This window comes from Cupressus sempervirens, chromosome 9 (genome assembly GCF_028749045.1).
Source record: "Cupressus sempervirens isolate cs-2001-9-10 chromosome 9, ASM2874904v1, whole genome shotgun sequence".
Classification (NCBI taxonomy): Eukaryota; Viridiplantae; Streptophyta; class Pinopsida; order Cupressales; family Cupressaceae; genus Cupressus; species Cupressus sempervirens.
Genome location: NC_143126.1, coordinates 550,027,003 through 550,054,607, shown reverse-complemented (window position 1 = coordinate 550,054,607; position 27,605 = coordinate 550,027,003). Strand labels below are relative to the sequence as shown.

General features: G+C 33.2%; 1 protein-coding gene across 1 annotated transcript; it reads left to right on the top strand.

Moving 5' to 3' along the window:
• The first annotated feature begins 452 nt into the window (after window positions 1-452).
• LOC149539819 (ATP-dependent DNA helicase PIF1-like) lies at window positions 453-3,284 on the top strand. Its single transcript, XM_089802618.1, has 2 exons — window positions 453-1,688; window positions 3,252-3,284. Exons 1-2 carry the CDS (start codon window positions 453-455, stop codon window positions 3,282-3,284), a joined length of 1,269 nt encoding a protein of 422 aa, XP_089658744.1.
• The last annotated feature ends 24,321 nt before the right edge of the window (window positions 3,285-27,605 follow it).

The following is a 27,605-nucleotide window of genomic DNA, read 5'->3' as shown; positions in this document are numbered from 1 at the left end:
CACATTTAGTCCTCTCAATGCCACTCAATCAAAGTTCCCGAAGATGTATATTCATTGACACAAGACTTGATGATGAGCAGATTTTTGTTCCTAAATCTTCAAAAGAGTTGAGAGAAGAGCCAGATGAATATGAGAATATAATGGCAAAATCTTCACTACATTACTATGTTAACCGTTCAGAAACTCTAAACCACATATGCTTTGCCAAATTTGTTTCAGAATATAATGGAACTAAACATTTTACTAGAAAGAAATTTTTTTTTGCTATAATACGTTTTATGAATTGCAACATCCACATTGATCCAGAAAACTACTATAGAGAACAAGTCCTATTATATGTTCCATTTATAATAAGTATTCAAACAATCTTTGAAAATTTTAGCTCTTGGCAATTAGCATATGCATACCATGAAGAAACAATTATAAGAAATCGTGCAAAATTTTGTTATAATATGAATAGCAAATGGGGAAACATTGAAGAAGAGGAAAATGAACTACAGCTCAAAGACTCCAGTAAACAAAACAAAGAAAAAGGAAAAAATGACATAATACATGAAGCTTATGACGTATCAACAGACATTCCAACAAATTCATATAAAAACTTGTATACATCATCAAATGTTGGATTTGACATAGCCAAACACCCACAGATAATGAATAACATTGACTACTTCAACTTGCGTCGAACACTCAATATTGAGCAACAAATGATAGTTAAAGACATCATAACCAAGAAACAAAAAGATAGGGTCACACCAATACACCTTTTCCTCACAGGTGGTGCTGGCACTGGCAAAACATTTACAGCTAAAGCTATTTACCATGCACTGCTACATCTATATAGTAATGACATCAATGACGACCCTGACAAACCAAAGGGATTGATAGCTGCATATATAGGAAAAGCTGCCTACAACATTGGCGGTGTTACAATACATTCTGCATTACACATACCATTCAATAAGTCCGAATTTATCCCTCTAAATAGTGATACACTTGACAAAATGTCTAAGCATTACTGTCAGCTTCGAATCCTACTCATAGATGAGATATCTTTAGTGGGATCCTCTTTCTTGAGATACATTGACTTACGTTTGCGTGACATCATGCAAAAACTTACTATTTATTTTGGAGGATTAGACACAATCTTCTGTGGTGACCTATACCAGGCATTACCAGTTCTAGATTCAAATGTCTTTGAAATCAAACCAACAGGAAAAGACTTGATGCCTTACAATTTCTGGAACGACAATATAAAGTGTTTCTCTTTGAGAAATACAATGCGTCAAAAAGACACCACATTTGTTCACATTCTAAACAGAATCCGTATAGGTGAAAAAACAATAGAAGACATAGAATACCTTAATGACCACTGCATAAAACCCATACCAACTGACCCCACTCTTCCTTTCCTATACTTTAGGAGATCGGATGTGGATAAACACAACAAGAATATGTTATCAAGTATGCCTGGAAATATAATTACACTAAGAGCAATTGATGATTTTGAGGAAAACTACAATGCATTACGACTTTATGCTCATACAACATGCCTTCCTACTGAAATAAATGTGAAGGAAGGAGTGCTCATAGAAATTTATTCAGGAAACTACAACACACAAGATGGTATTGTCAATGGCTCTGACGAAATTTTCAAATTATACACTAAAAATAATGAGCACGACATTGTATGGATCAAATTTAATGATGCAAACATAGGCCACCAACAAAAAACAAAGTATATTACATACTACAATGATGAAATTGAAGAAGATTGGGTACCAATTCTACGCATTTCAAGACCAATCCTTAAAACAACTACAAATAAAAAAATAACCATACAAAAACAATTTTCAATTCAACTCGCATGTGCTCGTACTATCCATCGATCTCAAGGACTAACAATGGACGTGCTTGCTTTTGACCCAACAAGAGTGAAAAATCACGGGCTCACATATACAGCACTTTCACGAACAAGAACAATTGATCACTTATACTTCGTGAAGCCTCTTACAACCAAAAATTTCAAAGTCAAGCAAAAAATAATTAGAGAAATGGAAAGGCTAAGTACAATCGCACAGTGGAAACTTCAAAATCATGACATATGCTTGGAATCATTACAGCATTTGACCATTTGCTCACTAAACACTCGTGGATACCATGCACATTTACTTGACCTCTCAACTGACTATGACATCGTCTCTTCTGACATCTTATGCCTACAGGAAGCCAATAGAAAAATTGATGCCTCGAAACCTTTTACTGACACATACAACTACTTTTCCATTCATGGTATCCATGGTTTACTAACTTTAACAAGAAAAGGATTATTAGCAACCAAGATCAGTGAACACATTACAGAAAATGTAGAAATACAAAGAATAATAATAACAAGCTTCAAGAATAAAATTAATATAATCAACTTATATGCAAGGCCAAACTCCAATATAGATGAGATACAAAGAGCTCTAAATTATGTACTAAACAACATAGAACAAAATAACATATTGTACATATTAGGAGATTTCAATATAAATATGCAAACAACAAACAACCGAGCTAAAACTCTTAACAATTACATGCAACACCACAAACTTAAATTTCTCTTACAAGATACAAACAATATGAACACTCCACTTATTGATCATATTTGGTCCAACATAACTACAAATATATGCAATATTTACAAATCAGAAGCATACTGGACTGATCACCTATCAACAATATTAAAAATCCATCCGACAAATGACAACTTTTCCCAACATGACCAAAATTACTGAAAATTCACCCAACAACATCCTACATTTCTCCAAATACATTTATCACCAACAACTATCTACTCCACATAATCACATCAAACTCACATAACTAGACAACATAACAATTCCTTTTCTCATTTCTTGTTGCCAAAAAAACAATGTAGTACAACAAACAAAATATGCAATATTGCAATGTTTAAAACGAAAACAAGTTAGAATATTCCATGGTAAACAATTTAAGACAAAGTAGTTTAGTAATTACTGTATTAACATGAAACTTTGAGATTCAATAACCACATTATACAAATTACAAAATATCTACATAGTATCAAAGAATTTGATGCACTAAACAATTTTTTTCTACCCACAATTTATGCAGACAAATCAATGGACGCAAACAAAAGAGCAGGAAAGGTACACAAATTAGACAAGAACAATCTACAAAAAGGTAACCTATATTTTCTTTTAACAATTTTTTAGTTTCATATTCAGACGAAAAATACACTAACATACGTACCAATGTAGGACAAAACTGAAAACAGCTGGCTGCATTTCTATAGAAGACTTGAATGCAAGAAAAGGAGGCAACACATTTGAAGGAGATGTCTTAGTTGTCTACAAAGTCAACCTTGACAAAGTCAACAAAACACGAGAAGTGCTACGGGTAGACCTAACAGATCCTAAAGCAAAGATGACAATAACAGTGACTGTTACTAAAAACTTAATCCACCAATATGAGGACAAAATAATCCCGGGCATGGGTGTCTCTATAAGTGGATTTGAAATTCAATCAAAATCAGACTATGATAGAGGTGATTGTGATTGCATTCTTGTACTAAATGAAACAAGCATTGTTGAAACAATCAATCGCATATGCAATGACTACAATTTCATCCCCAACACTACAATAAGGAACCTGTTAAATAGCACAAGCAACTACCTTATTGGAACAATAGGTGCATTGGTCATTGCAGCACAAAAGCAAGGCAACCTCAACATTCTAGAAATAAAGGATGGTCATTCTGAGGAAGACAGGGCACAGGTAACAATTAATACAAATTACTTCTCCAATTGTACTTTTTCAAATTAGTGCACTATTTATTATGGAAATATTCAATTCAATATTTTAAAGTCTATCTGTATATTCTACGCAGTTGGAAATCCATCCAAATTTTATTCAGCACTACATCTCAGGAGAAGAACATCTTGCTCGAAATGAAACACCAACATGGCTTTTTAGAAACATTGTAAGAAGGACAGACTGCAAAAAAACACTTCGAACAGGCCTATCCACATTTATTTGCAAGCTAAATGACAAAATGACATTGCAAATGTTACATGACATAATGCAGAAAACTAGAGAGGTAAAAGAAAATCATTGTTGAAATGTAAACAATTGTTGCTATAAAATGTAATTGACACTTAGAAACTGTACTTTGAAACAGGTCAATGGGAAATTGAAGATTGCAAATCCATTCTCCAATCCATTTGGAGCATTTTGTCCACACTACCAGCACAAATTTGAAGGATATGGAATCCTCGAAGAAGAAACTGCACACTGTATTGGATGCAAGCAAGATGTCAACTATGTGCACAAGTTACACCTCAAGACATTGCTTTTTAGTGAAAATAAACAACCAATCCAGTGCTTCATTGACAACATGATGGTTGACCAATTAATCCCAGCACTCTGCAACATCAAGTATCATGAATATATGCAGCAAAAATCCAAAGTTGTATTCATGCTAAGAGACCTTTGCATTCAAGCAACTTTCACACTGACCCAAGCCAATGCAATTACACATGTCAACTTGCTTCAAACCACTCAAACAAGTGAAAAGGTGAGCTTACAAATACTTTAAAAAAAACACTAACAACATGAATTATTGCACAAATGTTTCATGTATCAATAACAAATATCTAACGTAATTCTTTTGTTGACATTGCAGGCAAAAGAGGAATAAAAAAACTACAGAATACTTTATTACAAGAACCTTTGCTACAAAGTCCATTGAGCCATCATAAACCAAAATGCTATGTTGTACATATGCTTACAGACAATATTCTATCAATAGCTTACGTTGAATACTAAACCAAATATGTCTACAACTATGTACCTTATTTTCAGACATTTCTAAATTGTTAGTCAGCTTTCACTTCTTTGTCACCCTCTATAGCATCGAAGCTATAAAATTACTTTATATGCCATGAAGTAAATTAAAAAAATGGAACAACTACTTCCTATCGTCATATGTCATATGTGAACATAAATTTTAGTGTTGTCATGCATATGAATGAATATAATGCAAATGCTTCTTTCTTAACTTTAGAAAATGTTGTTATCATTGTCTCAATGTAAATAATGTGATTGAAAATAAAAATTAATCATCAGTTCTATTTTGAGATAATGCATAAAAGATTATGTATTCAAATTATGGAAACAAGATTTAGCATACTTATATTTTCTTCAACACTTTTATGATAACAAACGCTCCTCCAAATAGCAATGAATCATTATTGTAAAATATCTTCTGAATTGTTCTATTGATTTATAAATTTTTATTCAACTCTCAAGTTGTCCAAAGTTATCTAGAATTAAGACCTTCAAAATTGTTCTCAGCAAATTTGATTCTAAAAATATGACAAATCAACTATTGTATTTTGTAGTAGGAAAAGTTAAGTCTGTAGTCTTATTGCCTCACTCACTTAGTCAAATAAAACAAATACAAGAAAATCAAACAATAATAACTAGCAAAATGAACAAGTTATTTCACCTGAACACTACAGCCTCCAATTCAAAATACATGACGGCAGGAACTAGACGCTTTGCGTCCTTGTTAAAACTAGCATTCGCACCTTAGTGTGCAATAGGTACGCGGTATTTTTTGTGTAAATTTTTTTGCTTAACTAACACAAACGAGACATTTTATTTGTTCTTCACATTTAATACAATATGTTTGATAATCAACAAGCACCTAGATAATTAGGCAGGAGAGGGAAAGTAGCAAATATTAATGTGCAAGACTCTTCAGTGACCTTTGATTTCCTAGTCCATCCTGTGTCTGGTCCTTTTTGTGTGTGTGTATGCAATGTCATTTACACGTGCATAGATTACAAAATTTTTATCAGCTTTGACTTTGTAGACTCTAATTTGTAATATATGTATCGAAAAAGTAATTCAAGCTTACCTGTAGTAGTTGTTTCAAATTTGATATTGTTGGAGGACTTGTATTTGATAATGTTTGAAGGTGCATCTCCTCTTCTTTCCTTCGTGCAACAAATGGGTTTTGTTGCATCCGTGCATATCTTTCAAATGTGAATGTGGGTTGAATGCGGAGGTTTTTAAGTTCACGTACTCTTGATATTGCTGTGAATGTTAGCCCTTGGCGGTCAGTTTTGCCAATGTCGATTGTCGCTCTTTGTAGTGTAAGTCCTTGTGACTTGTGTATTGTTAGGGCCCATGCCATTTTTAAATGTATTTGTCTATGAATGCCACGACTTATTAGTAGAACTGGAATATTTTGTGGGTTGTTATGGTCCTAGGGTGGCCCAATGTAGTTTGGAAAGTCAATAATTACAACTAAAGGGAGTTGAGGTGGCTTTTCACTAGTATTATAGACTATTTTTTTGACTTGTCCAAGTGCGCCATTGACAAGTCCAGTTTCGACCCATAAGTTTGCATAGAGCATGACCTTTTGGTTAGTGCATAAGAGGATTCTTGATTGAAGTTGTTCTTCATATGGATTTGAACATGCTAAACCTTTAAGTTTTTCAGCATCAAAAAGGGCAACTGGTTTTGCCAAAGAGTGTAGCATGCATTTGTTATGTAGTAGTACCTGTTGATTTGTGGAGAAAAGATGTATGGATGACGAAAAGAGGGTGTTCTCTTCTAAGCTAATTGTGGAGCCTAATCTTGACATTAGAAGCCTCCAATCTAAAAATATTGGTGTTGCATTTCATAAATTTGATAGGAGTTCACGAAACTACAATTGAACTATACTGTCTCCACTTTGTCGAAATATTTTATCTAATATAACAATAGTTTGGAAGCTATGCCATAGTGCGCCACCATAGGAGCTAGAGGCATACATAGGTATGTCTTTGACTAGTGGTAGTTGTCCCAGGTCACCAAATAGAACAATAGAGCATCCCTTGAAGGGACTGTGGTTCTGAGTAGGGAATGGTTGTCGCAATCTCATGTCAATTTTTTCTAGTAACTTTGGTCCAATAAAACTCATTTTATCTATTAGAATATAGTGAATGAAGTACATGCTCTCTTGGAAGCTAGCAAGTGCTTGTCCTTGCAGAGGTGCCATTTCCTTGATTGGCATTCGAAGAGCAAAATGAATTGTTGATGCTTGAATGTTGAATGCTGCTACACCTGTAGGTGCTAGTAATAACATTGGTGACTGCCCATGTGGCATTGAGTTGACCATTGTGTATCTAACACTTTTTATGAGATTTGACTTTCCTGTGCCTTCTGTTCCCTGAACAATAAGCTTTAGAGGTAATTGTTGAGTGGTGGAATGTAAATGCTCTACAATAATATTCTGTGTCTTATTTTGTGCTGTTGACAATACATTTTGTTGTAGGGGAATAGGTATTTGAGGGGCATGAAATGTAAGGCAATTTGATTGTATGAATGTTGTAGCTATTTTTCTTTGGAGAGTGCTCAATTCTTGATCCTCCCAATTATTGTTCAAATTAAAATCACAACTTCCTAGCATGTTTAGGTCATTTAAGTGGATAGGCAAGCCTGGGTAAAGTCCTGCCAATCATTTGGAATAATATTTGGTATCATACTTTCATGATCTTCTGGGCTAGCAACTTTATTTGCTTGTATTGGTTCTTGACCATTTTTGCATACATGCCAAGGTTTGTATTGTCCTGCATAAGTTTCCCAATTGTGTTAAATTTCCTCAGTTGATGCACCTATATCTGTCAGAATGTTGCAGAATGGTTTGTATAGAAGTAATTTAGTCCAACAAAAGGATTCATAATTTTTGTCTTCCTTTGTAGGGATGGCTATGTAGCGTGGGTTGACACAGACAATTGCATTAGTGGCACATTGTTTCCATTGCATTTATTTTCGACTATTCTTGAAGGTCCATTTTTGAGTTACTTCGATAAGTGAAGTATTCTCTAAATGTATAGGCCATGAGATGTAAGCCTCAATTTTGTTTGGGTATGTTGGCTCTTTGAGGGGTTCAATTGGTACATGTTGGAGGTTTTGTTGATTGACATTAAAAGATACAAATGTCCTACTACATATGGAGAGTGGTAATTTTAGCAAGAGATGGCTAGTTTCTTCGGCACCAATATCTCGATCAACAAGATTTTCCATAAGAATTTTTTGAAAATCGATTGGGGTTGGCTTTTTAGAGTTTAGTTTGGTTGAGATGCAGGTCAACATGGAGTGATACGTTTCTGACTTCTTCTCAACCTTTGCTGCATAGTTTGCAATGTATTCGAGTATTGCGTCAATTGAAAGGATGGGCTGGAAATCTACATTGGCCCTCCAAATGGATAGAATTTCTAGATTGTGAAGGTTTAGACGATCATCATTACGAGCAGGGGTGTGGTTGGGTGACCATTTGTGGCCAAAGAAAGCTCTAAAATTTCTTGTGTACTCTAAGGGGCTTTGTATCAACATGTAGGGTCATCAAGAAGAGATCGATGTATTTTTTGGTTGCACAAATGTAGACTTCATGGGTTCCATGTAGATACATATCTATCGATGAAATCAAGTGCATTTTGTATGGACTGGTTGTCATCCCATTGTAAGTTGCTAATTTCTGGTGCTTGCCGTAGCTAGATGAACCTGTGGATATGTGCAAATCCCTTGTGTTGCCATTCGTACCTGATAGTATATAACATTGTTAAGAACTACAAGGGCCTAACAAAATTAATCAAGTTGGAAGTGTAGTAGAGCTTTACCTGTACTGGTGATATGTTGCATGGAGAAGCTTGTCTAAGACTTCCTCACGAAATGTTGTAAATCTATGGTGCATGTACAATGTTGCAAGATGTGGATTTTGAATAATGTTTTGTATCCTCCACATAGTTGCTGCACTGGGGTTTGCTAGCGTAGTGGATGGCATGGTCATGTGCAAGTCTGGCCATTTGGTGTCTGCTACACTAAGAGTGAAAAAGAAAGTTGGACAACCTATTTGAACAACCATGTCAATAAGATCTCCTCTTTGTTGACTCTAGAATGGGTGCGTGCCACGAATTGATGAGTTGAATCGCATGAGCTGGTCGACAAGCTTTTCATCAGGCAAGTCCTTTAATCTTTGGCACAGGTCTTCAATTGATGCTAGCATGGAACCATCAAGTTGCTTACGAAAAAATACTGATGATGTGGCCTGGCTTTGATGTCACATTATGATATTAAGAATGAAGTACCTAAATCGAGGGTGCTAGCCAAACCTGTTATCATGGTATCAGATAAGGTGGCTAGCATATTCATGTAGCTTGACATCTTTTATATGATGTTGTTTGAATGTCGCCTTCCCTTGTGGAAATAGACATGGAAATGTCATTGCAAACAATCCTCCAGTTGTGTATTCATTGATGGGAGATGTAGAAACATTTGGCCATTGTATGGTTGGACTTGGTCGTCCTTCTCCTAATTGTAGTAAAGATCTAACTTCTTCCATTTCTCTACATGCATTGGGTAGGTCTGGCACAAATGAATTGTTGTGCATGATTTCCTCTATTGGATCTTCTATCATTGCTTCACTTTCAGTCATCAAGCTTTGATTCTGGAGTGGAGTTAGTGTTGTTGAGTATAGAAGGTTTGAAATGTCAGTGGACTGTATGGGCAAGGATGCCAGTGTAGAACCATCTACCTGTACGTCTCTGTAATATGGATCATTGGATATTTTGTAGTTTAGTGCTGCATAGACATGATCTCTACTTACCATGAAACTATATTTTTATGGTCTATGTTTTCTTTGTTGACAATAATTATGTCCAAGTCATCTATGGTCCTTGGCAAAAGTGTTTCTATTGTAGAAATATCTTGAGGAAAACATATAGTATGACCACTATATTTTAGTTGCCCACCTGTTGCATAAGTAACTTGAAGGATAGGGCTTATTCTTGCTATCAACATCTCCTCAACTTGACTGAGTATTTGTAAACAATGTGGTTGTTCACTAGGGTTTATATTATTCCATTCTGAGAATCAATTGCCATTCCTTTCTAATGTGCATCTATAGCAAGCGGTCAATCCATTCAATTTCTTTATTTTTATTCCTAGGTATCTTTCCATGCAGACCAAGCATGTGGAAATTTTGGAAAGGTTATCCAATTTGTTATGAAAATTAGCTCTAGCTCTGTAATAATTCTCAGAGAAATGCGATAACTTTATTTTCTCTTGTTGGTTTAGTTGTGTAGGATTTTATAACTGATTACTGCATTCTTGTACATGGTATGACATGGGGCAAGTAGGTTTGGTGGAACTGGGTGTTCCATCAATAAACTTGTTGCGACTTTCTCGTCTTTTCTTGTTGATTGTGTCCTTTGTTGCTTGGTACCTTGCTCGTCTCTTTTGATTACTTTGAGCATGTTTCTCTTGAATTGTAGCATTGCATATGTCCATCTCTAATTGTATACCTAGAAAGAGAGATTAGGTATTCCTGCGATTAGCATTATCAGAATTAGGAAGTTTGATAGTGTGAAGGTAGAAATAATAAAAAATAATGGTCAATGTGTTTCCACTTCAAATCGAGTGCACGTTTTCCTATTAAAATAGTAAATAGGATGGACATTATTATGGTATGAACATAATAGGCCCATTTTTCAATGTTTTCTTTTAATTCGTTATATTCTATAGAAAGAGAAAATTGACAAGTAATGATATTCTTGGTTTGGAACAAAGATAAGTAAAAAATATTGAAGGTGTATCATAGAACAAAAGGGTATGGTAGAATTGTACTTTAATTGGGAAGTGAAAAGTAAATACATAATAGCACGAAATGAGAGGGAACCTCACTACATGTGTTTTTATACACTTGTGGAAAACAACTAAATATAGAAATATAGGAGAAACAATAAAAGAAGTATTTGTTGCTACAATTAGAGATCTCTATTTGTAAACACTATGCATGCCTTAGTGCTATAACAACAACACTCTTTGTTTCTTCTCCTCTAAAGTGATTCATGTTGATGCTAAGTTGGAAGAGAATCTATTTATTGATGATGTTCTCCAATATGTTTGTTGCAGCATTAGGTTCTGCTAGAAGAAGTTGCAAGTCTTCTACTGGTATCCTTACCAAATCATTTATTGGTCTTTCAAATGTAGTAGTATTCAACAAATCACCTGTCTCATCTTGTAAGTCCATCTTGAGCATATAGCTGTAATCAAAGGTAGATAACTCTGTGCAACACTTAGGGCACCAAAATTTGTTGGTTGAAGTATGAACAATTTTTTTCTTACATTTCTTTTTGTCCACTACTAGTGGACAAGAAAGGTAGTAAAAGTTATCCAAGTGCAATTTGGTAATAGTAGCTTTTACAAAAATAGGTTGTGTGGTTGGAATCCCTTGTTTTTCAATAGAGCATATTTTTATTGGATTGTGAAAGGTGTGTTGGGGAATATGGCCTTTTCACAAGGGTACTGAAGGGTGGTCATTTCCTTCACTTGCATACCAAAGTTGTAATGCAAAGGCTTCAAGAAGGTTTGGATTGATTTTAACGAATGTTGAGAAGGTAGTATAAAGTTTTTTTTTCTGTTCCATGAATCTAAACGTGCAAATTTGATTAAAATAACAGTTGGGGTTGGCTGTAGGAACAAATCAAATATTTTCTCCCCTTTGGCCTCACAATGGCAACCCCATAACATTACTTCTATGGTATGATTTGAGATATCTTTGATTGTGGTTGTATAGTTCTTGGTCAAAATATTATTTCTCTTTTGTATGGTTGTTGCAGGCGTGAAAGATACAAGTACGCCAATGTCATCTACAAGAGAGTTAACAAGAAATGTGTCTATTGAATCTATGCTCCTAAAGTGGAAACTATGGTGTGATATTGTAGAGTCTAGACAAGTGGATGGAGATATTGTCGATGTGCATACGAGGTGTATTTCATATGGATTTTGTGAGCTACTATATTTTGTATTGCTTACTTTGATGCGACCACCTGAGATTTTGTATAGACAACTAGGTTGAATAACATTGTAGAACTCATCTACTACTTCATTAAAGCAAGCAAGTATGAAATTAGCTCTAACCATAGTGAAAGACTAACTCTAATCACTATACTACCCATTATGTACATCCTATTCATTGGCTATTTATTTGGGAATAATTTTTCTTGAATATCTATAATGAATAAATAACTATGAAATTGAGAAATAACAAAAAAAACACAAATAATATTTATATCATAAATTAAGTAAGAACATTAAAGTGTAAGCTAGTAATACTATGTTTATATGTAAACATTTATGGAAAATAAATTTGAAGTAAATAATGATTAAAATTTACCTTAATATACATATAAATTATCCTAATTTTATCTTAGTATACCATTTGACTTATGAAAATTTTAATTCATAGATTTGAGCATTAAGCTATAACATTTATAATATTTATCCAATACTACTTTCGTGTTTATAAAATATCTTAGATAAATTACAACTAATTTAACATTTACATTAAATCCAATCCATTATAATCTTGACATATAACAAAACAATTGTGAAGAAGAACAAAATAAACTACTAAAAGAATGAATCAAAATTTATAATAAAAAATAATAGCTTAAAATAAATCATCAATCTAAAGTCAACATTGCATTTCAAAATTTTAAACCGAAAAATTGTGCTTTTAAAAATAAAATATCATAATTGTGCTTTTAAAAATAAAATATCATATTGTACTCTAATATTTGAGCCTACATATAATTTTTCAGTGACCCTAATGTCAGGAAACCCTAACACCAGGAAATGCTAAATTATCGATGGTAGACAAACGACCAATTGCGTTCCGCCAATAGAAGGGGAGGCACAAATGAAACGTTGATATTGAAACAATCAACGTTGGTTCTGCTGAAGCGCAACCTGCACCTTCATAAATGAATCAGAGCAAACTTGACCGTTGCAGCTTCCCCAAATTGATCCACGTATTTTAATTATATGATGTTTATATCATATAAACATTGCAAGATGTTGTTCAACATACGGTGCAACAGTAAAATCAGGCGCTGAAATAGTTGAGATATAAATCAAAAGAGTGGAAGAAAGACCAGGCAGAGGACATGAAGACGCGGCTCAAATGCTATTAAAAGGGAATGGCTGGAAAATCCGCCAACACAACATTGACTGGACAATTTCAACAAGATTTCTTATGCCAAGCAAATGGTTGATTTGCTTCAATTAAACAAAACGATGAAAACCAAAAACACCCTTTGGAAAATTCTATTCAAAAAAGTAAACAAAATCCTCTGATGGTTGACAGAACCACTAGATTAATCTAAATTAACTGGAAAGCATCAATGGTCCTGAAGGGCCTATGGAGAACAATGACACTAACCTGGAAGAACGCTCCTACTGTTGTGGTAGACTTTGTTCTCTGCGTAGTGTGTATTTCCAATGCATAGTCCTGCAATAATGTATGGGTGCTCGGCTCTATTTAAAGGCGGTCTGGAAGACGTTGCAGGTATACAGTAATATCTCTCAGTCAGACTGCAATAACTGTAAATTGGTGAAGCAATAACTTCGATCAGGATATGGGCGATCGGTTTGCCACAAGTCCACAGGAATGTTCTAGTGGCGACAATTAGCATAGCCACATTGTGTCACTGCTATGGAAAGTATTTAGAGTGACCCGGCTTAGTGATACGGCTGTGTGCATTGACTAGAATAAGAAAATGTAGATGTACCTAGAGCCGTAGAAACCTAGCATTCACTTTGAGGCAGCCAAAAGCTTCCGAAATAGTAGGCGCAGCGTTCGGAATAAATGGTAGGCTAATGGTGAAATCTGCGAAAAGTTCTCATCCATTTTAAAAAGTAGAGCTGAAATTAATGTTGGCACTAGCTGACTTGACAAGAGGTATGACCTCTTCGTATGAGCTGTGTCCTGCCGCGTATATTGACTCCAGCGCCAAAAAAATTGTCTTTACATTCCCCCAAATACTTTACATGCCCTGTCAAAGATAACATATTTTGCATTCATGTCTACTAGGGCAGTTTCAAATGCAACATAGGACGAAGTTAATGTGATGGATGTCCATAGCGTTCTCTAAAGCTCCCATTTTCATATGGGCTGGGACGTTGGTTGAATTTTTTTTTAATCCCTTTTAACAAATGCATCTTATGCGTATCCTGTACTCAAAGCGTTCCAATATAATAACCACATTTCTTTAAGGCGTCTGGTCATGCAGTTCATGTACGGCGTTTATGTTTCCATATTTTGCATATATGTTTATCAAAATATTGCCAATTATAAAATCTGATAGTAGTTGCCTTTTGCCATTCCTTGATGGATGTCAATACCCTATTCCAAAATGTGTATATATAAGTGTAGAGATTACCATCAATGCTGTTATTGTTCATTGTTGAAACACCGTCATAATGATAAGAAAATTGGGGGGAAATATTGACTTTGTTTTCATTTTCATTTTTTTTGGCTTCTTACCCTGAATCGATATTCATCACCGCTTAAATGCTTGAAAAGACATGCTCAATTACTCCAATGCTTCGCTTACCAAATCAAACAGTGAATAAATGTTGGGGACGAAAACTAAACACTCTGAACGGAAATGGCCTGTTATGTGGGCCGGGGCACAGCTCTATAGAAAGTGACATGATTATGTTTTCGAGAAGAATGAGTTATTATTACTCAAGCATTCTTTTGTAAAAGTATTCTTTTGTAAAAGTATTCTTTTTGGTGAACAGTGAAAAATTAAAAAGATCTACGGTTCAAAGCGTTCCAATGGTAGTTATTTGCTCTCCATGGTTGTGAACCGTTGGATGTCAAATTGAGCTCCTATTCAAATAGGGAACGCTTATAGCGTAATAATTATGTATGGTAATAAGCGATTATTATTATTAAATGTTTATTTCTTATGATTTTTTAAAATTAAAACTAATACTATGATTTTTTTAAATTAAAACTAATAATAAGATATTTATTGTTGATTAGAAATTTTAGATTTTTTATAGTGAGGTAGCTTATTTGTAGTTAAATTTTGAGATAAATTGTAGTGTAATTTTTTTCTTCAATATTTATGAATCTTTATAAAGCTTACAAGTACTTTTATTGTATTTTCAGTAGGGTAAAATACTAAAAGTTTAAATAGTGATTAATCATTTCAATTTCTACCAATTAGATACAAGTTTTTTTATTTTATTATTAAAGTTTTAAAATTTGCAATGTTTATATGAGTAATTAAAAATTTTTTTTTGCTAAAATTAATTTTTATTTTATTATTAAAGTTTTAAAATTTGCAATGTTTATATGTGAGTAATTTAAAATTTTTTTTTGCTAAAATTAATTCTCTTCCACTTGATTGGTCCATATAATTTGAGTCTTATAGGAGTGGATTTGGATATATGAGATTTATAAGAAAATTTATTAATAATAAATATTTAATGATTTCTCAAAATTAAATACTTATTATTATTTTTCAAAACATTTTAAAGAGATGTGAAAATGTAAATATTTATTCTAATGTATTAAAAATTATTTTTATTCGTGTTTGTTCATTTTCTTAGACACTATGTCTAAACAATGTGGGAACTCAAAACCCTATTTTACCTATAATAAAGAACTTTCTTAATTTAATACACAATATTTATACATATATAAATGATAAAAAGAATATTTTAGCAATAAATATAAAATTATTTAAATTATACATACATACATACATACATACATACATACATACATACATACATACATACATACATACATACATACATATATATATATATATATATATATATATATCCATTTTCAATATTGGTAGTATAAATTTATTTAGTAATATATATGTTTTGCTTACTATGGCGAAATTTCATCATTTTAGCTAATATGACTAAAATGCATTAAAAGTCTATGATTTGTAAATAAATCATTATTTTATTTTATTTTAATTTATACTTCCGTCTTTTCTTGTCTTTACAAGACAAGAAAAGCTTTCGATATATTTCCCTGAATTCAATTGTTGGAAATCCTTTCCAAACATGATAGTGTTGATAAATCTAGATTCTTTTTGATGCTATCATAGGCAATCTTTTCAAATGAATCTTTAGGCAATAATGATGATTCAAATTAATAAGATGCGAGAGGGTGAGAGGTTTTTGTATGAAGGAATTTTGTGTGTATGGTGCAGGATTCTCTAATCAATATTTGAGAGGTTTTTGTATGAAGGAATTTTGTGTGTATGGTGCAGGATTCTCTAATCAATATTTGAGTATTCTTATCAATACTGCTTGTTCAAGGTAGTAAGGTATTTAAGGTTGCAGTAGAAAATGAAATTATTAGAAAGGTTGAAACTCCACTTTTGAATAGCCTTTCATTGTTGGGAGATGAAAAGATTGATGATCATTTAGAGGTGTCTAAGTTATATTTTGGAATAGATAAAGGTATTAATTTTATGGTCAAGATATTGAAAAAACACATTCTTTAGATGGTGGCTATAAAGTCAACTAATTAGAAAGAAGTAATTACAAGTGAAAATATAAATTTGCTAAGATTGTTGCCTAATTGTATCACAAATACTTTCACTTTGTGAAGGTAAAACTTATGGACCATTTGTTAATGTATTAATCATTAGGATTATAGAATTAGGTTATAAATTTCTATTTTGATTGTTATTAAATAGCAGTTATGCTATTTTATTTATGTAATGAATCTCGCTGAATAGAATACAATGATTTCCATTATTTTTTATTATATCAGATTTTTGTGCCTAACAGTGGTATTAGAGCAGGTAAAACTGATGTAGTAGAAGGATGGTTTTGAGAGAAGAAATTGGATGGTAGAAGAAAGTGCAAGAAATGAAAATGTTAATTTTCCTCCTATCGACAGTTTGTTAGATAAACAAAAAATATTGTGATTTTGGAATCGATTTGGCATTCAAAGGTACTATTTACGAAGTAATTTCATATGTTATTGGTCATTTGATCATTACAGGTATTCAGGATGAGCCATTATTTTTAATGTTTCTTATGTATGAAGAGTTGGTGGTGAATCTCTTTGATTTCCATAGTTTGTAGAATTATTTTAAACTTGGGATTCAATAAAAGATTCTGGTTATGCAAGTGAGATATCAATTTAGATTGCAAACATTAGAACAACCTTTTCGAAAAATCTAATTTAAGTGCAGATTTTTAGTTGATCAATATCCAATATTATTGTAGATATTAAATTTACCATGGTTTAATATTTCATGGCATTGGTTTGTGTGAGAAAAAGAATAGAGCAGATTTGGGGGAGAAAAATCAGATTTTTTTGGAATAATTTCAGATTTAAGAGTTCAAATTGATGGATCTATTTTAAGAGTAGGAGAACTATTTTCAGATTTAATATGTGACAGCAAATGACATTCATTTAAAAATCATAAAATCAGATTTGGTGATCCTCTGACTATCTAATAGTCGTGGCCTTGTTCATTTATTTTGAAATGCAATTTCGATAGAATTTTCACTTTGATTATTGAAATGTAATTTGGTTGCTATTCTTATTGGTTGGAAAATAATTTAGATTAAAAAAGTTAGAATTATAGAGCAGATTTTTCCAAAGAAAAGTATGATTTGAAATTGAGAATGGAATCAATTATCATTTGAAATTTTTTATTGTACCTTTTAATCACTTCATCGAATTTCGTATTTACTCCCAAGACTACAAGAGGATGTAGATTTCAATATAAATCAATATGTTTTTTGGGATTATGGGAATCTGAATAGGCTAATCAATTTAAGTTTAAAGTTTGATTTACCTCTTAGTAATGATTTTAAGATAAAATTGGTATCAAAAAGTAATAAGGTGGAAAAGAAAAGAAACTAAAAAAGACCAGTTGGTAAAGGAAAAAAATCTTCTTGAAGAGGGGGGTAAGTGCACCAAGTTGTGGCACTAGAAAGGTGACATCACTTTTTTTTTTTTTTTTTTTCTAATTTTCAATAGCGCACACATGCTATGGCTTGGGTATTCCAAGCCATAACGCGTACATGCTTTTAAAAATCCCAATTTGTTATAAATGGGTTGCAAACCTACAACCTATTCATTTTAACTTTGTTTTCCAACTACTCCTCACAACACATATGCGTTTCAACAAATTTAAGGTTTTCAATACCCGCCTTGTCAATATGCCTCCTCATCGTCAAAGTTTGAGATCATGAGCATGTCGTATGTTGTCTAACCTTGTTTTTGCATTGTTTTATATGTTTTTTGTATTGTTTTATAGATTTTTTAAATTTTTTAAAAAAAATTTATTTATTTATTTAGATCTCAATTGATTTCTTATTAGGAAATGTGAATAATGAACCAGAAAATCCCCAAGAAGATCAAAACCAAAACCCTCAACAAGATCCAAACCAAAACCATCCACAACAAGAACAACAAATCCTGCAACCTACACCAATTGAAAGACCTCTTGTTGGCACACAAGAAAACATAATAAATGAAATAGAAAGAGGCAAAACTGAATTAGAAGAACTCATTGGTAGGTTGAAAGCTTGTGGACATTGGCATCCTCCCTCGAGTCCATTAAGACCCACATAGCTTCTGTTAGTGGTCAGTTAGATATTTGGTGGGTTAAGAGGGATGAACAAAAAAGATATTATGCAAATAAATTATCATATCAAGATGTTAAAAAAAAGATATACCAAAAGGGAGGATTTGTGCATTATTTAGAAAGCTTGGTGAATAAGATACTGTTAGAGAGGTAACTAAATAGTTTCCCATCCACTAGTACATACATGATGGTATTAGAAATAATATTTGGGATAGATGGTGGATGGTTTTTAATGCCCCTCCTTGCAATAATCATGAGGTCCTAATGTATTTCTTAAGGAAATTGTATTGTGAGTTTGTCCTTGGTGAGATCCTCAATTATTTTGATATATTAGAATCTTAGAGTAGAGGTGGGGGGTCATCATTTGAGAGGTTGGGGGCATGTCGTGACCCTAATGTAATTAGGGCACCTGTGATCAAGCCACAGGGTGAGCATGTGACTATTCCTTCAATTGTGAAGGAACATGTAGAGGCCAACACTCTAGGGACTATTAGTGCTTTGACACAGACCCTCATTCATTGCACGAGTCCATTAGTTGAGGAGGAGCCTTCTGCACGTCATGGTCACATGTGCACATCATGTGGATCCTTATGCACATTTGGCAGTCATACTGGAGATGGTGCAGATGATGGGCTAGTGACTGATCAGTTCCTGAATGAGACATTTGGCATTGACACACAGGTAAATTACAATTATAATAAACTAATTTGGTCACATTTCATATGTATAGTGAATGACTAATTAAGTAGCATGTATTGACATTGTTCAAAATTTAGGGTTAGAGTGTTGGTGGCCCTAGTAGCGATCCCCCAGCCCCTTTTTTTGTCCTGTTAACGAGTCCAAAGGTATGTATTGATTTAATCATTTAAATTAATACATATGTTTATTAAGTAATCATATAAATTATTGACAAAAAAATTTATGCATGTGCATCAATTCTCTACAAAACCATCAACATTCACTATAGACTTCGAGCCTAGACATGATACGAGCTTCATAGAGGTACATTTGTTTAATTTTAAATTAATTCATTTGATTATATTTTTTTCATGCTTCATGTTACATGTAACATGTATTGTATGACATGCAACTCTTGACATCTGAGACTCCTCATCTTCGACAGTCCGTCGATCATGGAGTGGCTGCAACTATGGCTAGTTCACAGCCATTGATTGAGGTATGAAAGAATTTTCTTAGTTTTACTTGTTGTTTATAATAGTTAGTATCAAAATTTCTAATGTTATTTATAAGTGATTATATTGATTGAATTGTTGTAGGGTCTTGTCACACTCGATTGTCCATGAGCGTTCGAGGTGGACTTGTAGAGTGACTATATGATGGCGGTAAGAAAATAATTAATTTTGTGTGTACATATTTTTGATTTCAATGTATAATAATTATTGATTCATATCTACTTTTTTTGTATCAGCTTGAGTTAGAGAAGAGCCTCAACAAGAGGACGAGCAAGCATGTGAGGAAGACTCCATCATCACCATCATCTCCCTCCACACGATGACCAAAGACCTCTAGAGATTTATTTCCTTCCCCTTGTGGGAAGGACAAGATATAGTTGATAAACATACATGTATAGGCGTCAACATACATATATGTTGGATTTTATGTCAGTGGACATATTTGATATACATTTGATTTATATATGACATTTTATATTTGATGTATGACATTTATTTGATGCATGACATTACTAGACTTATGACATTATTGGTTAATATATGATATGTTTGTTCATGTACAACATTATTGGTTATCATAATATATTATGTGTTTGTTAATGTATGAAATTATTGGTTATCATTTTATATTATATGTTTGTTCATGTATGACATTATTGGTTATCATAATATATTATATGTTCCTTTATGTATGACACATCTAGTACTCGTACCCATGTACCCAAGTACCAGGTACATATATCCCAAGCAACGGGTACTCGATGGAGAGCATCATAGCTAAGGACCTTGATTGAGATTTTGGATTTTTTTTTTTGGTTTTTTGTTTGTGTATCAACTCGTTGTTTATCAAGCTTAATTCAATACCTAATCAATTCGAAACTTTGATAGAATATTGATTAACAATAAACTTTGTCACTACTTAAGCATAAGTTTATCATTTCCAATATGTCATCATCATATGATTTATGATCTTGTTCATGTTTAAAGTTTTCCTTCTCTATTGTTTGTTTATCAAGCTTAATTCAATACCTAACCAATTTGAAACTTTGATACAATATTGATCAACAATAAACTTTATTAGTGTTAAAGCTAGAAATTTATCATTTGCAATATGTCATTGTGATATGATTTATGATCTTCTTGTTCATATTTAAACCTTCCTTCTATCTTATGCATGTAAACATTTATCATAAATTATTATTACAAATATATAATAAATCTAAAACTGAAATCAATACATTATATTTGCAAACTTTATCACTGTTCTTGATTTGAAAAATTATTGTCATGACTCATAAATTCAGGTTTTCTATAAATATAAAAGTATAATTAAAAATAAAGTTTGACATACCCAAGTACCCTTGTCCCCTATTATAAAAAATAGTTGTACCCATACCCGTACCCTAAGTACCCCAAGTACCCCCGTCCCCATGCAACCTTGTATATTATATGTGGATTTGGTGTTTTCTGTACACCTATGTGGTCTATAGGATCTTTTGCTACCTAGAACATCCCTTGACCTTGCCCAACCTCCTCACTAGGTTAACTAATCCAAACTTGCAGCATCACTCCATTACTCTTCTAGGAACAGTATCCCTCCAAAGGTTTTATAGGTCTACTAGGGTACCATAGCACTCGCCAATCCAACCAAGGTTTTCATGACATCCTAAGGTGTTATTGGAACACTTGTACTATGCTTGAATAGATAACAACAATGGATTTGTACCTGATTTCAAGATTTCTTCAAAAAAGAGCTACAAGGAGAGCCCCTAATTAGGCCTCCACCCAGATTTCTAGGGCCAATAGCTCCTTTGTGGTGTAGGAGCACCCACTCTACCTTCAACCAACACCATAAATATTTCAAACTAAGGTCCTTATGGCCTTTAGTCATGCTTAGGTGGTGTAGAAGCACCTAATATACAAGAAATGAGGAGGCTAATATTTCTAATGTGAGATATTTGAATTCATTTGAGTCCTTTGAGTCAAGATGTAAAGGCTAGAAAAGCCATTTGTAATAAGGTGTCAAAGTTGTCTAAGGAGGTCTTAATATGAGAGCTATCAGATTTCCACAATCCATCAATGCTGAGATTTGCTATCTGGATTTGATTGTGTGACCAATTTTTTACATCAACATTTCGGATCACACTCTGTGATCCTTCTCTTCTTTTGTATGCATCCTGATGATGGATCATGGAGTGTGATCCGAAATGTTGATGTAAAAAATTGGTCACACAATCAAATCCAGATAGCAAATCTCAGGTCTTAATATGATCAATAATGTCAAAATGGTCATTTAATATGTGAATGAAACTATATGTATCCATATAAAGTCATTTGAGTCATAGGTGTGATCTAGTTTGGGCTTATACACAAATTGTAATAGAAAAATGCATAAAGTGCACAAAAGGTTGTGAAAACAAATGCATAATGTTGTAAAGGGCTAAAAGAATGTAATAAGTTGGTTTAAAAAGTGGTTGGGAAGTTGTGAACTACCAAAACTACTATAAAAAAATTGTAATGGTCGTTCCAGAGAGAGAGAGAGAGAAGAAAGAGAGAGAGAGAGAGAGAGAGAGAGAGAAGAAAGAGAGAGAGAGAGAGAGAGAGAGAGAGAGAGAGAGAGAGAGAGAGAGAGAGAGAGAGAGAGAGAAGGAGGATATCAATTTGGAAAATTTGAGTATTCAAAACTTGTTATTTTGATTGGTTTCTTGCATTTAGTTTCTGTTTCCAGGCCTTGTACAGCCATGCACAGCCTAGAAACTATATAAATTAGTAATGGATATATATAGTAACGAATCCTCTTTCTCATGCTTTTGGTATAAATTAATTTCAGTAAGTTTTGAAAGTTTTGACAAAAGTTGTTATTTTTAGATTTAAGGATGCCCGACTATAGTCAGATTGAAATGTTTGGTACATGAAGATTATGATGAATCAGGAACTAAATCTATATGCATTGGAAAGATATATGAATTATGTTTCATTTAAAATTTTTTGGGTCCTTTTGATTCATACTTGTAAAAGTTATGTGTATTTGAGTGAAGACTAGTTTTTATAGATCTTTATTGGAGTTACAGTCAAAGATATATTATTATAGAATGATTTATGGATTGGAAAAATTGATGGCTTATATTTTCAAAAACTAGACTCATATAATATTGAGTGAAAACTGGTTTGGTATGATTTGGACTTCTCTTGAAAAAGTTATTTGATGCCCTAGGTAGGGTTACTAGTTTTACTTCTAGTTTTTGACGAAAAATATGGGTCTTGGTAGAGAGACCATAACTTCTAATTTGTTTATTGGATTTGACTCATCTTGGAATATGTTTGAGAAATAGTAATTTTAGAAAATTCCTCCAAAGGGTTTTGAAAGAAAATCTCATATTTGAAATTTATGAGTAATTTATTTGGATATAGAAATTAGACTGTGTGGATGGGGATATTGACTTACTCGCCTAAATGTAAGGGTTCTCTATTGAAGTCTTTGAGATGTAATTAGTTCTTTGAGGGTGTTACAGCCTATTGTGAAGCCTTTGAGTTGAACTAGGATTCCTTGAAGGTAAATATAGAGGGCTCTGCATCATTAGGAATAATAGATTTAACATTGGATCTCATTTTAAGGCCATACCTACAAGATTGGTATTTTATAAGCCATTGTCTAACTATTGGTCATTAATGATATGAGGCATATGTATTTATATTTTTTTCATGTTAAAATACTTTAAAGATCATAAAAATAAGGTTAGGACCAATTTTGGTCACTAGATATGCAAAATTGCAAAATATACAAAAATTGCTCTAAAAGTTGTCAAAGCAACTTTGAGCAACTTCTTAAAAAGTTGCTAAAACTTGTAAAATACTCTCCCAAAAATATATTAGGTTAAAACCACTCATATAACCATTGTAATCATCCTATATAAGCCCTTATAGGAAGGTGATAGGACAGATATGGAATTTTTGCATTGAAAGCAATAAAATCAGTTTTTTTCCTTTCATAAACACATGTTACGAACCTTGTTACCGATGTGTACGGATTATTGGAGATGTCTCAGTGGATTTAAAAGTTGGAAAATTTTATCTATTTCATTTTCCAAAAAGTATCATGTTTTAACTCTTCATAGTTTGAAAGTTATTCAATTTTTATTGCCGACAACCCAGAAATCAGCCTACAAATCAACAACTTGCTAGGGCTGGGTTATTTTGTCATATTCCACCATGGGAAATTGATTAAATTTGGTGGAATACAAGGTATAATAATTTACTTTCATATTCTACAATTTTTTTTTCTAGAAGATGCAAGGAGGTGAGTTTGCCACCGTATCCCTAGGTGTGCTTCATGAAGAGTACACCAAATCAACATTTACAACAATTCTTCTAGATTGAGTTCTTGGGTTCACCAAAGGCTAAGGTCATAGAAATTTGTCTCATTTACATGCCCACACATGTACTAATTTTTGGATTGTATTTTCTATCTGTAGAAAGTGTACCTACAGTGCAAACAGAGTCCTAATTAGGCCTTCAAATCTGGTCTAATGTTGCAACAACAACAACCTCCATTCATATCATTGCTTGGGAGCTTTGGAATTTTTCATAAGATCAAAAAGGGTATCCAAATCACTAGTCAAGTCACCATTTCCTTTGGAAGATTCCAAATTTACACATGTTCCTCATTCTAGGAGGGCTATAAGCCAATTTAGTGGTTTTTCAAAGCAACTTCATACTATAAGTCGTCTTTGATGAAATGAATCATGGATTCATGTTTTTTAGGACCTAAATAAGCCATAATAGTTATTGTAGGACACCCCTAGTCTTTTTATTTAGTTTTTGGGGTTTGATCCCTCTTTTGGCTGAGGGAATCTACTAGTGCATATTGAGTTTTTGGTGCTTGGTACTTGGGTAGGCCTAGTGATTAGGTTACCTTGTCTTGTGGGGTTGTGATAACCTTCGATTAATACCACATCCATACCTATGATAGGTATTTGGCACTAGGACCCTTCACCTTGGGTGTTGAGGGAATTTGAGCATTTCCACCATTCCTTGTTGTTTGAAGACTTCTACTGGGTACTGCTGCATTACTTTGTCTTGGACAAGAAGATGTAGAATAACTCCAATTTTGCATTGGAATTCATGCACATCCTGACCAAATCTTTATGCCAGTTGAAGAAAAACACACTTGAAAAGAAGAATAATGACAAAGGTAAATACAAGGAGCTCTACAAATTTGCCACTAAGGATTAGGTGATAGTGATGCTTAACATATGATGCAATTAAAAGGAAGCTCAAGGAGTTCATCCCTTGTTCTAGGTTTTTAAAAATATTTTTAGTGGCCTCTATGAACTTGATATAAACTTTGTTATTATTCTAAGTATTTCTTCACAAAAAGGCTACTAGAAGAGCACCTAATTAGGCCTCCACCTAGATTTAAAAGGCTAATAACTTATTACCCTTAGGGATTCATTAGACCTAGCCTTAAGAACATTTGTTTCACACAATCCATACTCAAATATTTTTGAGCTTTTAGGCCACCAAAAATTCGTACAACAATAATGCAATAAAATGAGGGTTTTGGGGGTTTTGAGCACTTCCTACTGTCCTCAACATTTGAACACCTTATTCAACTCATAGAAACTTCTCCTCTTCAAGAAATAACCTTCTTATATCCCTCTTGAACCCCTCCAAAGGGAAAGTATTGAATATTTATACTTTTCTCTTGAGAACTACTTCTTTGTTGATACTGGGATTACCTCTTGAAGCTTTGTCAAAATTGATTTTGACAAAATCTCTAAAAGGGGGATGTCATTTAATAATGGAATTGTCTTTGGAATGAATGTATTTCCAATTTGGAACTAAAACAACTCGTAGGAGAATGTATTTCCATCCTTTTAAAGCCATATTGTCCTAGTGAGAAGAATAATGATTGCATTTGACATTGGATAACTTAGAGTTAGCTATCTTCGAAATAGAGACTTCTAGCTTATCACATACCTAGTCAATAGAAGAGACATCTTTCTTGAAGAAGGTATACATTTCCAAAGGTAAGAGAAAGTAGAGAAAGAGAACACCAGGGGCTAGGATTCAGACAAATCCCATATCTTGTTTGGTAGGGGCATGGACACATTAAGTTTCTTGAGAATAAACAACCAACAGGAGTAAGCAAATCTGCAATTAATAAATAGATGGTCCATTGATTCTAATGCTTCCCTTCATAAGACACAATAAAAGGGATTTGTAATGCCAAACTTTGGAAGCCTATCACTTTTTAGAATCTTCTTCTTGAGTGCTAACAAAGAGAAGCAACCTTGTTTAGGGAGGATAGTGGGGTTCCAACAAAAAAAAATGCTCTACTCTTACTATTATTGTTTTCAATTTGTTGAAGAGCTGGATAACCTTCCTTAATTGAGTACTTATCATCCTTAGATGGAACCCAAATAAGCTTGTCCTCAAGGTTCAATAAGAATATAAGCCATTGTTGAAAAATATTTATGAGAAAGGAGGATTGCAGATCATTGAGAGGTAGTGTAGATGGGTCCTTTCAAAATAGTTTTCTGGAGAATATTTCCATAGCCAGTACATAGTCTAGCAACTTAGAGCCCCAGTATCTAGTCGTAATGGAAATGATATCTTCATATTGATCCAATTGGAAGATTGGACGGAAGCTATTCCATGACCTAGACCATAATTTTGTGACAAGATTTTAACAAGCATGGGGCAATAGCTTGTCAGATTTTGTGACAAGATTTTGAAAAATAGGAACATGACATATGTAGATGTTGAGGATGCACTACAAAAGGTTGCAAAATTATTTTCCATGTTTATGAGGAAAATTCCATTTATAAGATTGTAGAGTTTTATATGTGAAGGCTTGGAGACAAGCCTATTTGCTATAAAGTTCAAATATTGATTATGAAAAAAAGCCTCTTTGGTAAGATAAAGCATAAACATGGAGGATAATTTACATATAAAATGGAGGGCATTCTTACCAATTATAGAGTTCCCTACTCTTGTTCAAAAGTGGATCTCCAAGTTATTTGCAATAAAACTCTACAATCTTATTGACGACATGTACTTGATAGGCATAGGGAGATAATTTTGCAACCTCATCAAGGGAATTTTCAACATCTATATATTTCATTATCCTATTTGTGAAAATGTTGTCACAAGACATGACAAGCTATTCACAAATACTCTATCCTGTAACTTGTTCATTGCAGAAACATTAAAGAGTTGTTGTAGTGCAATTTTTTAAATATTATTTCTCCTTAACAAATTGAAAGTATTTTTGATGCTATTTGGAAACAATCTTCAAAAACTGATGGTTTTCAGTGTTAGTTACATTTTTCTAATTATATTTTCCTTTATAGCCTCCATATGAGTAACACGCTTTTTGAATATAGTTGTCATGAGATGAATATGTTTATCTATTCTAGGATACAACTTAAACACTTCTGAAAGATCATCCATTTTCTCATCTCCCAATAATTGAAGGCAATCGAAAAGCTAACTTTCCTGTTAGCCAAAAATTTCATTTTCTACCATTTCTATAAACCTATTTTGGCTACTTCAATGCATACAATACATTGCCATTATTTCTTTCTCCAACCTTAAATACCAAACTGCATCCAACAAGTAGTTTAGACAAGAATATTCACATATCCATGAAGTGGTCTTTCTCAAATAGTATTCAAGGACATTTAAAAAAATGACTAGTAATTAATCTCTAACATTTAATCCCCAAATCTAGCATACCCATAAATTTGTTCAATACAATCTTATCATCAAGAATGCTCTAACCCTTTGATATTTTATTAATTTGAAGCATCACAACACAACTTGCATGACATTGTGTTAATTTCATTGTAGAAGTCCTTCCTAAAATCTTACCACAAGACATGAAGCTTTTCACCATTTG

What these genes read in the sequence shown, in the direction of transcription:
- LOC149539819 (XM_089802618.1), top strand. Translation starts at nt 453, where the DNA reads ATGAATAGCAAATGGGGAAACATTGAAGAAGAGGAAAATGAACTACAG. An exon ending in AAAATAATGAGCACGACATT is followed by an intron (nt 1,689 to 3,251) that starts GTATGGATCAAA and finishes TTTCATATTCAG; the next exon opens with ACGAAAAATACACTAACATA.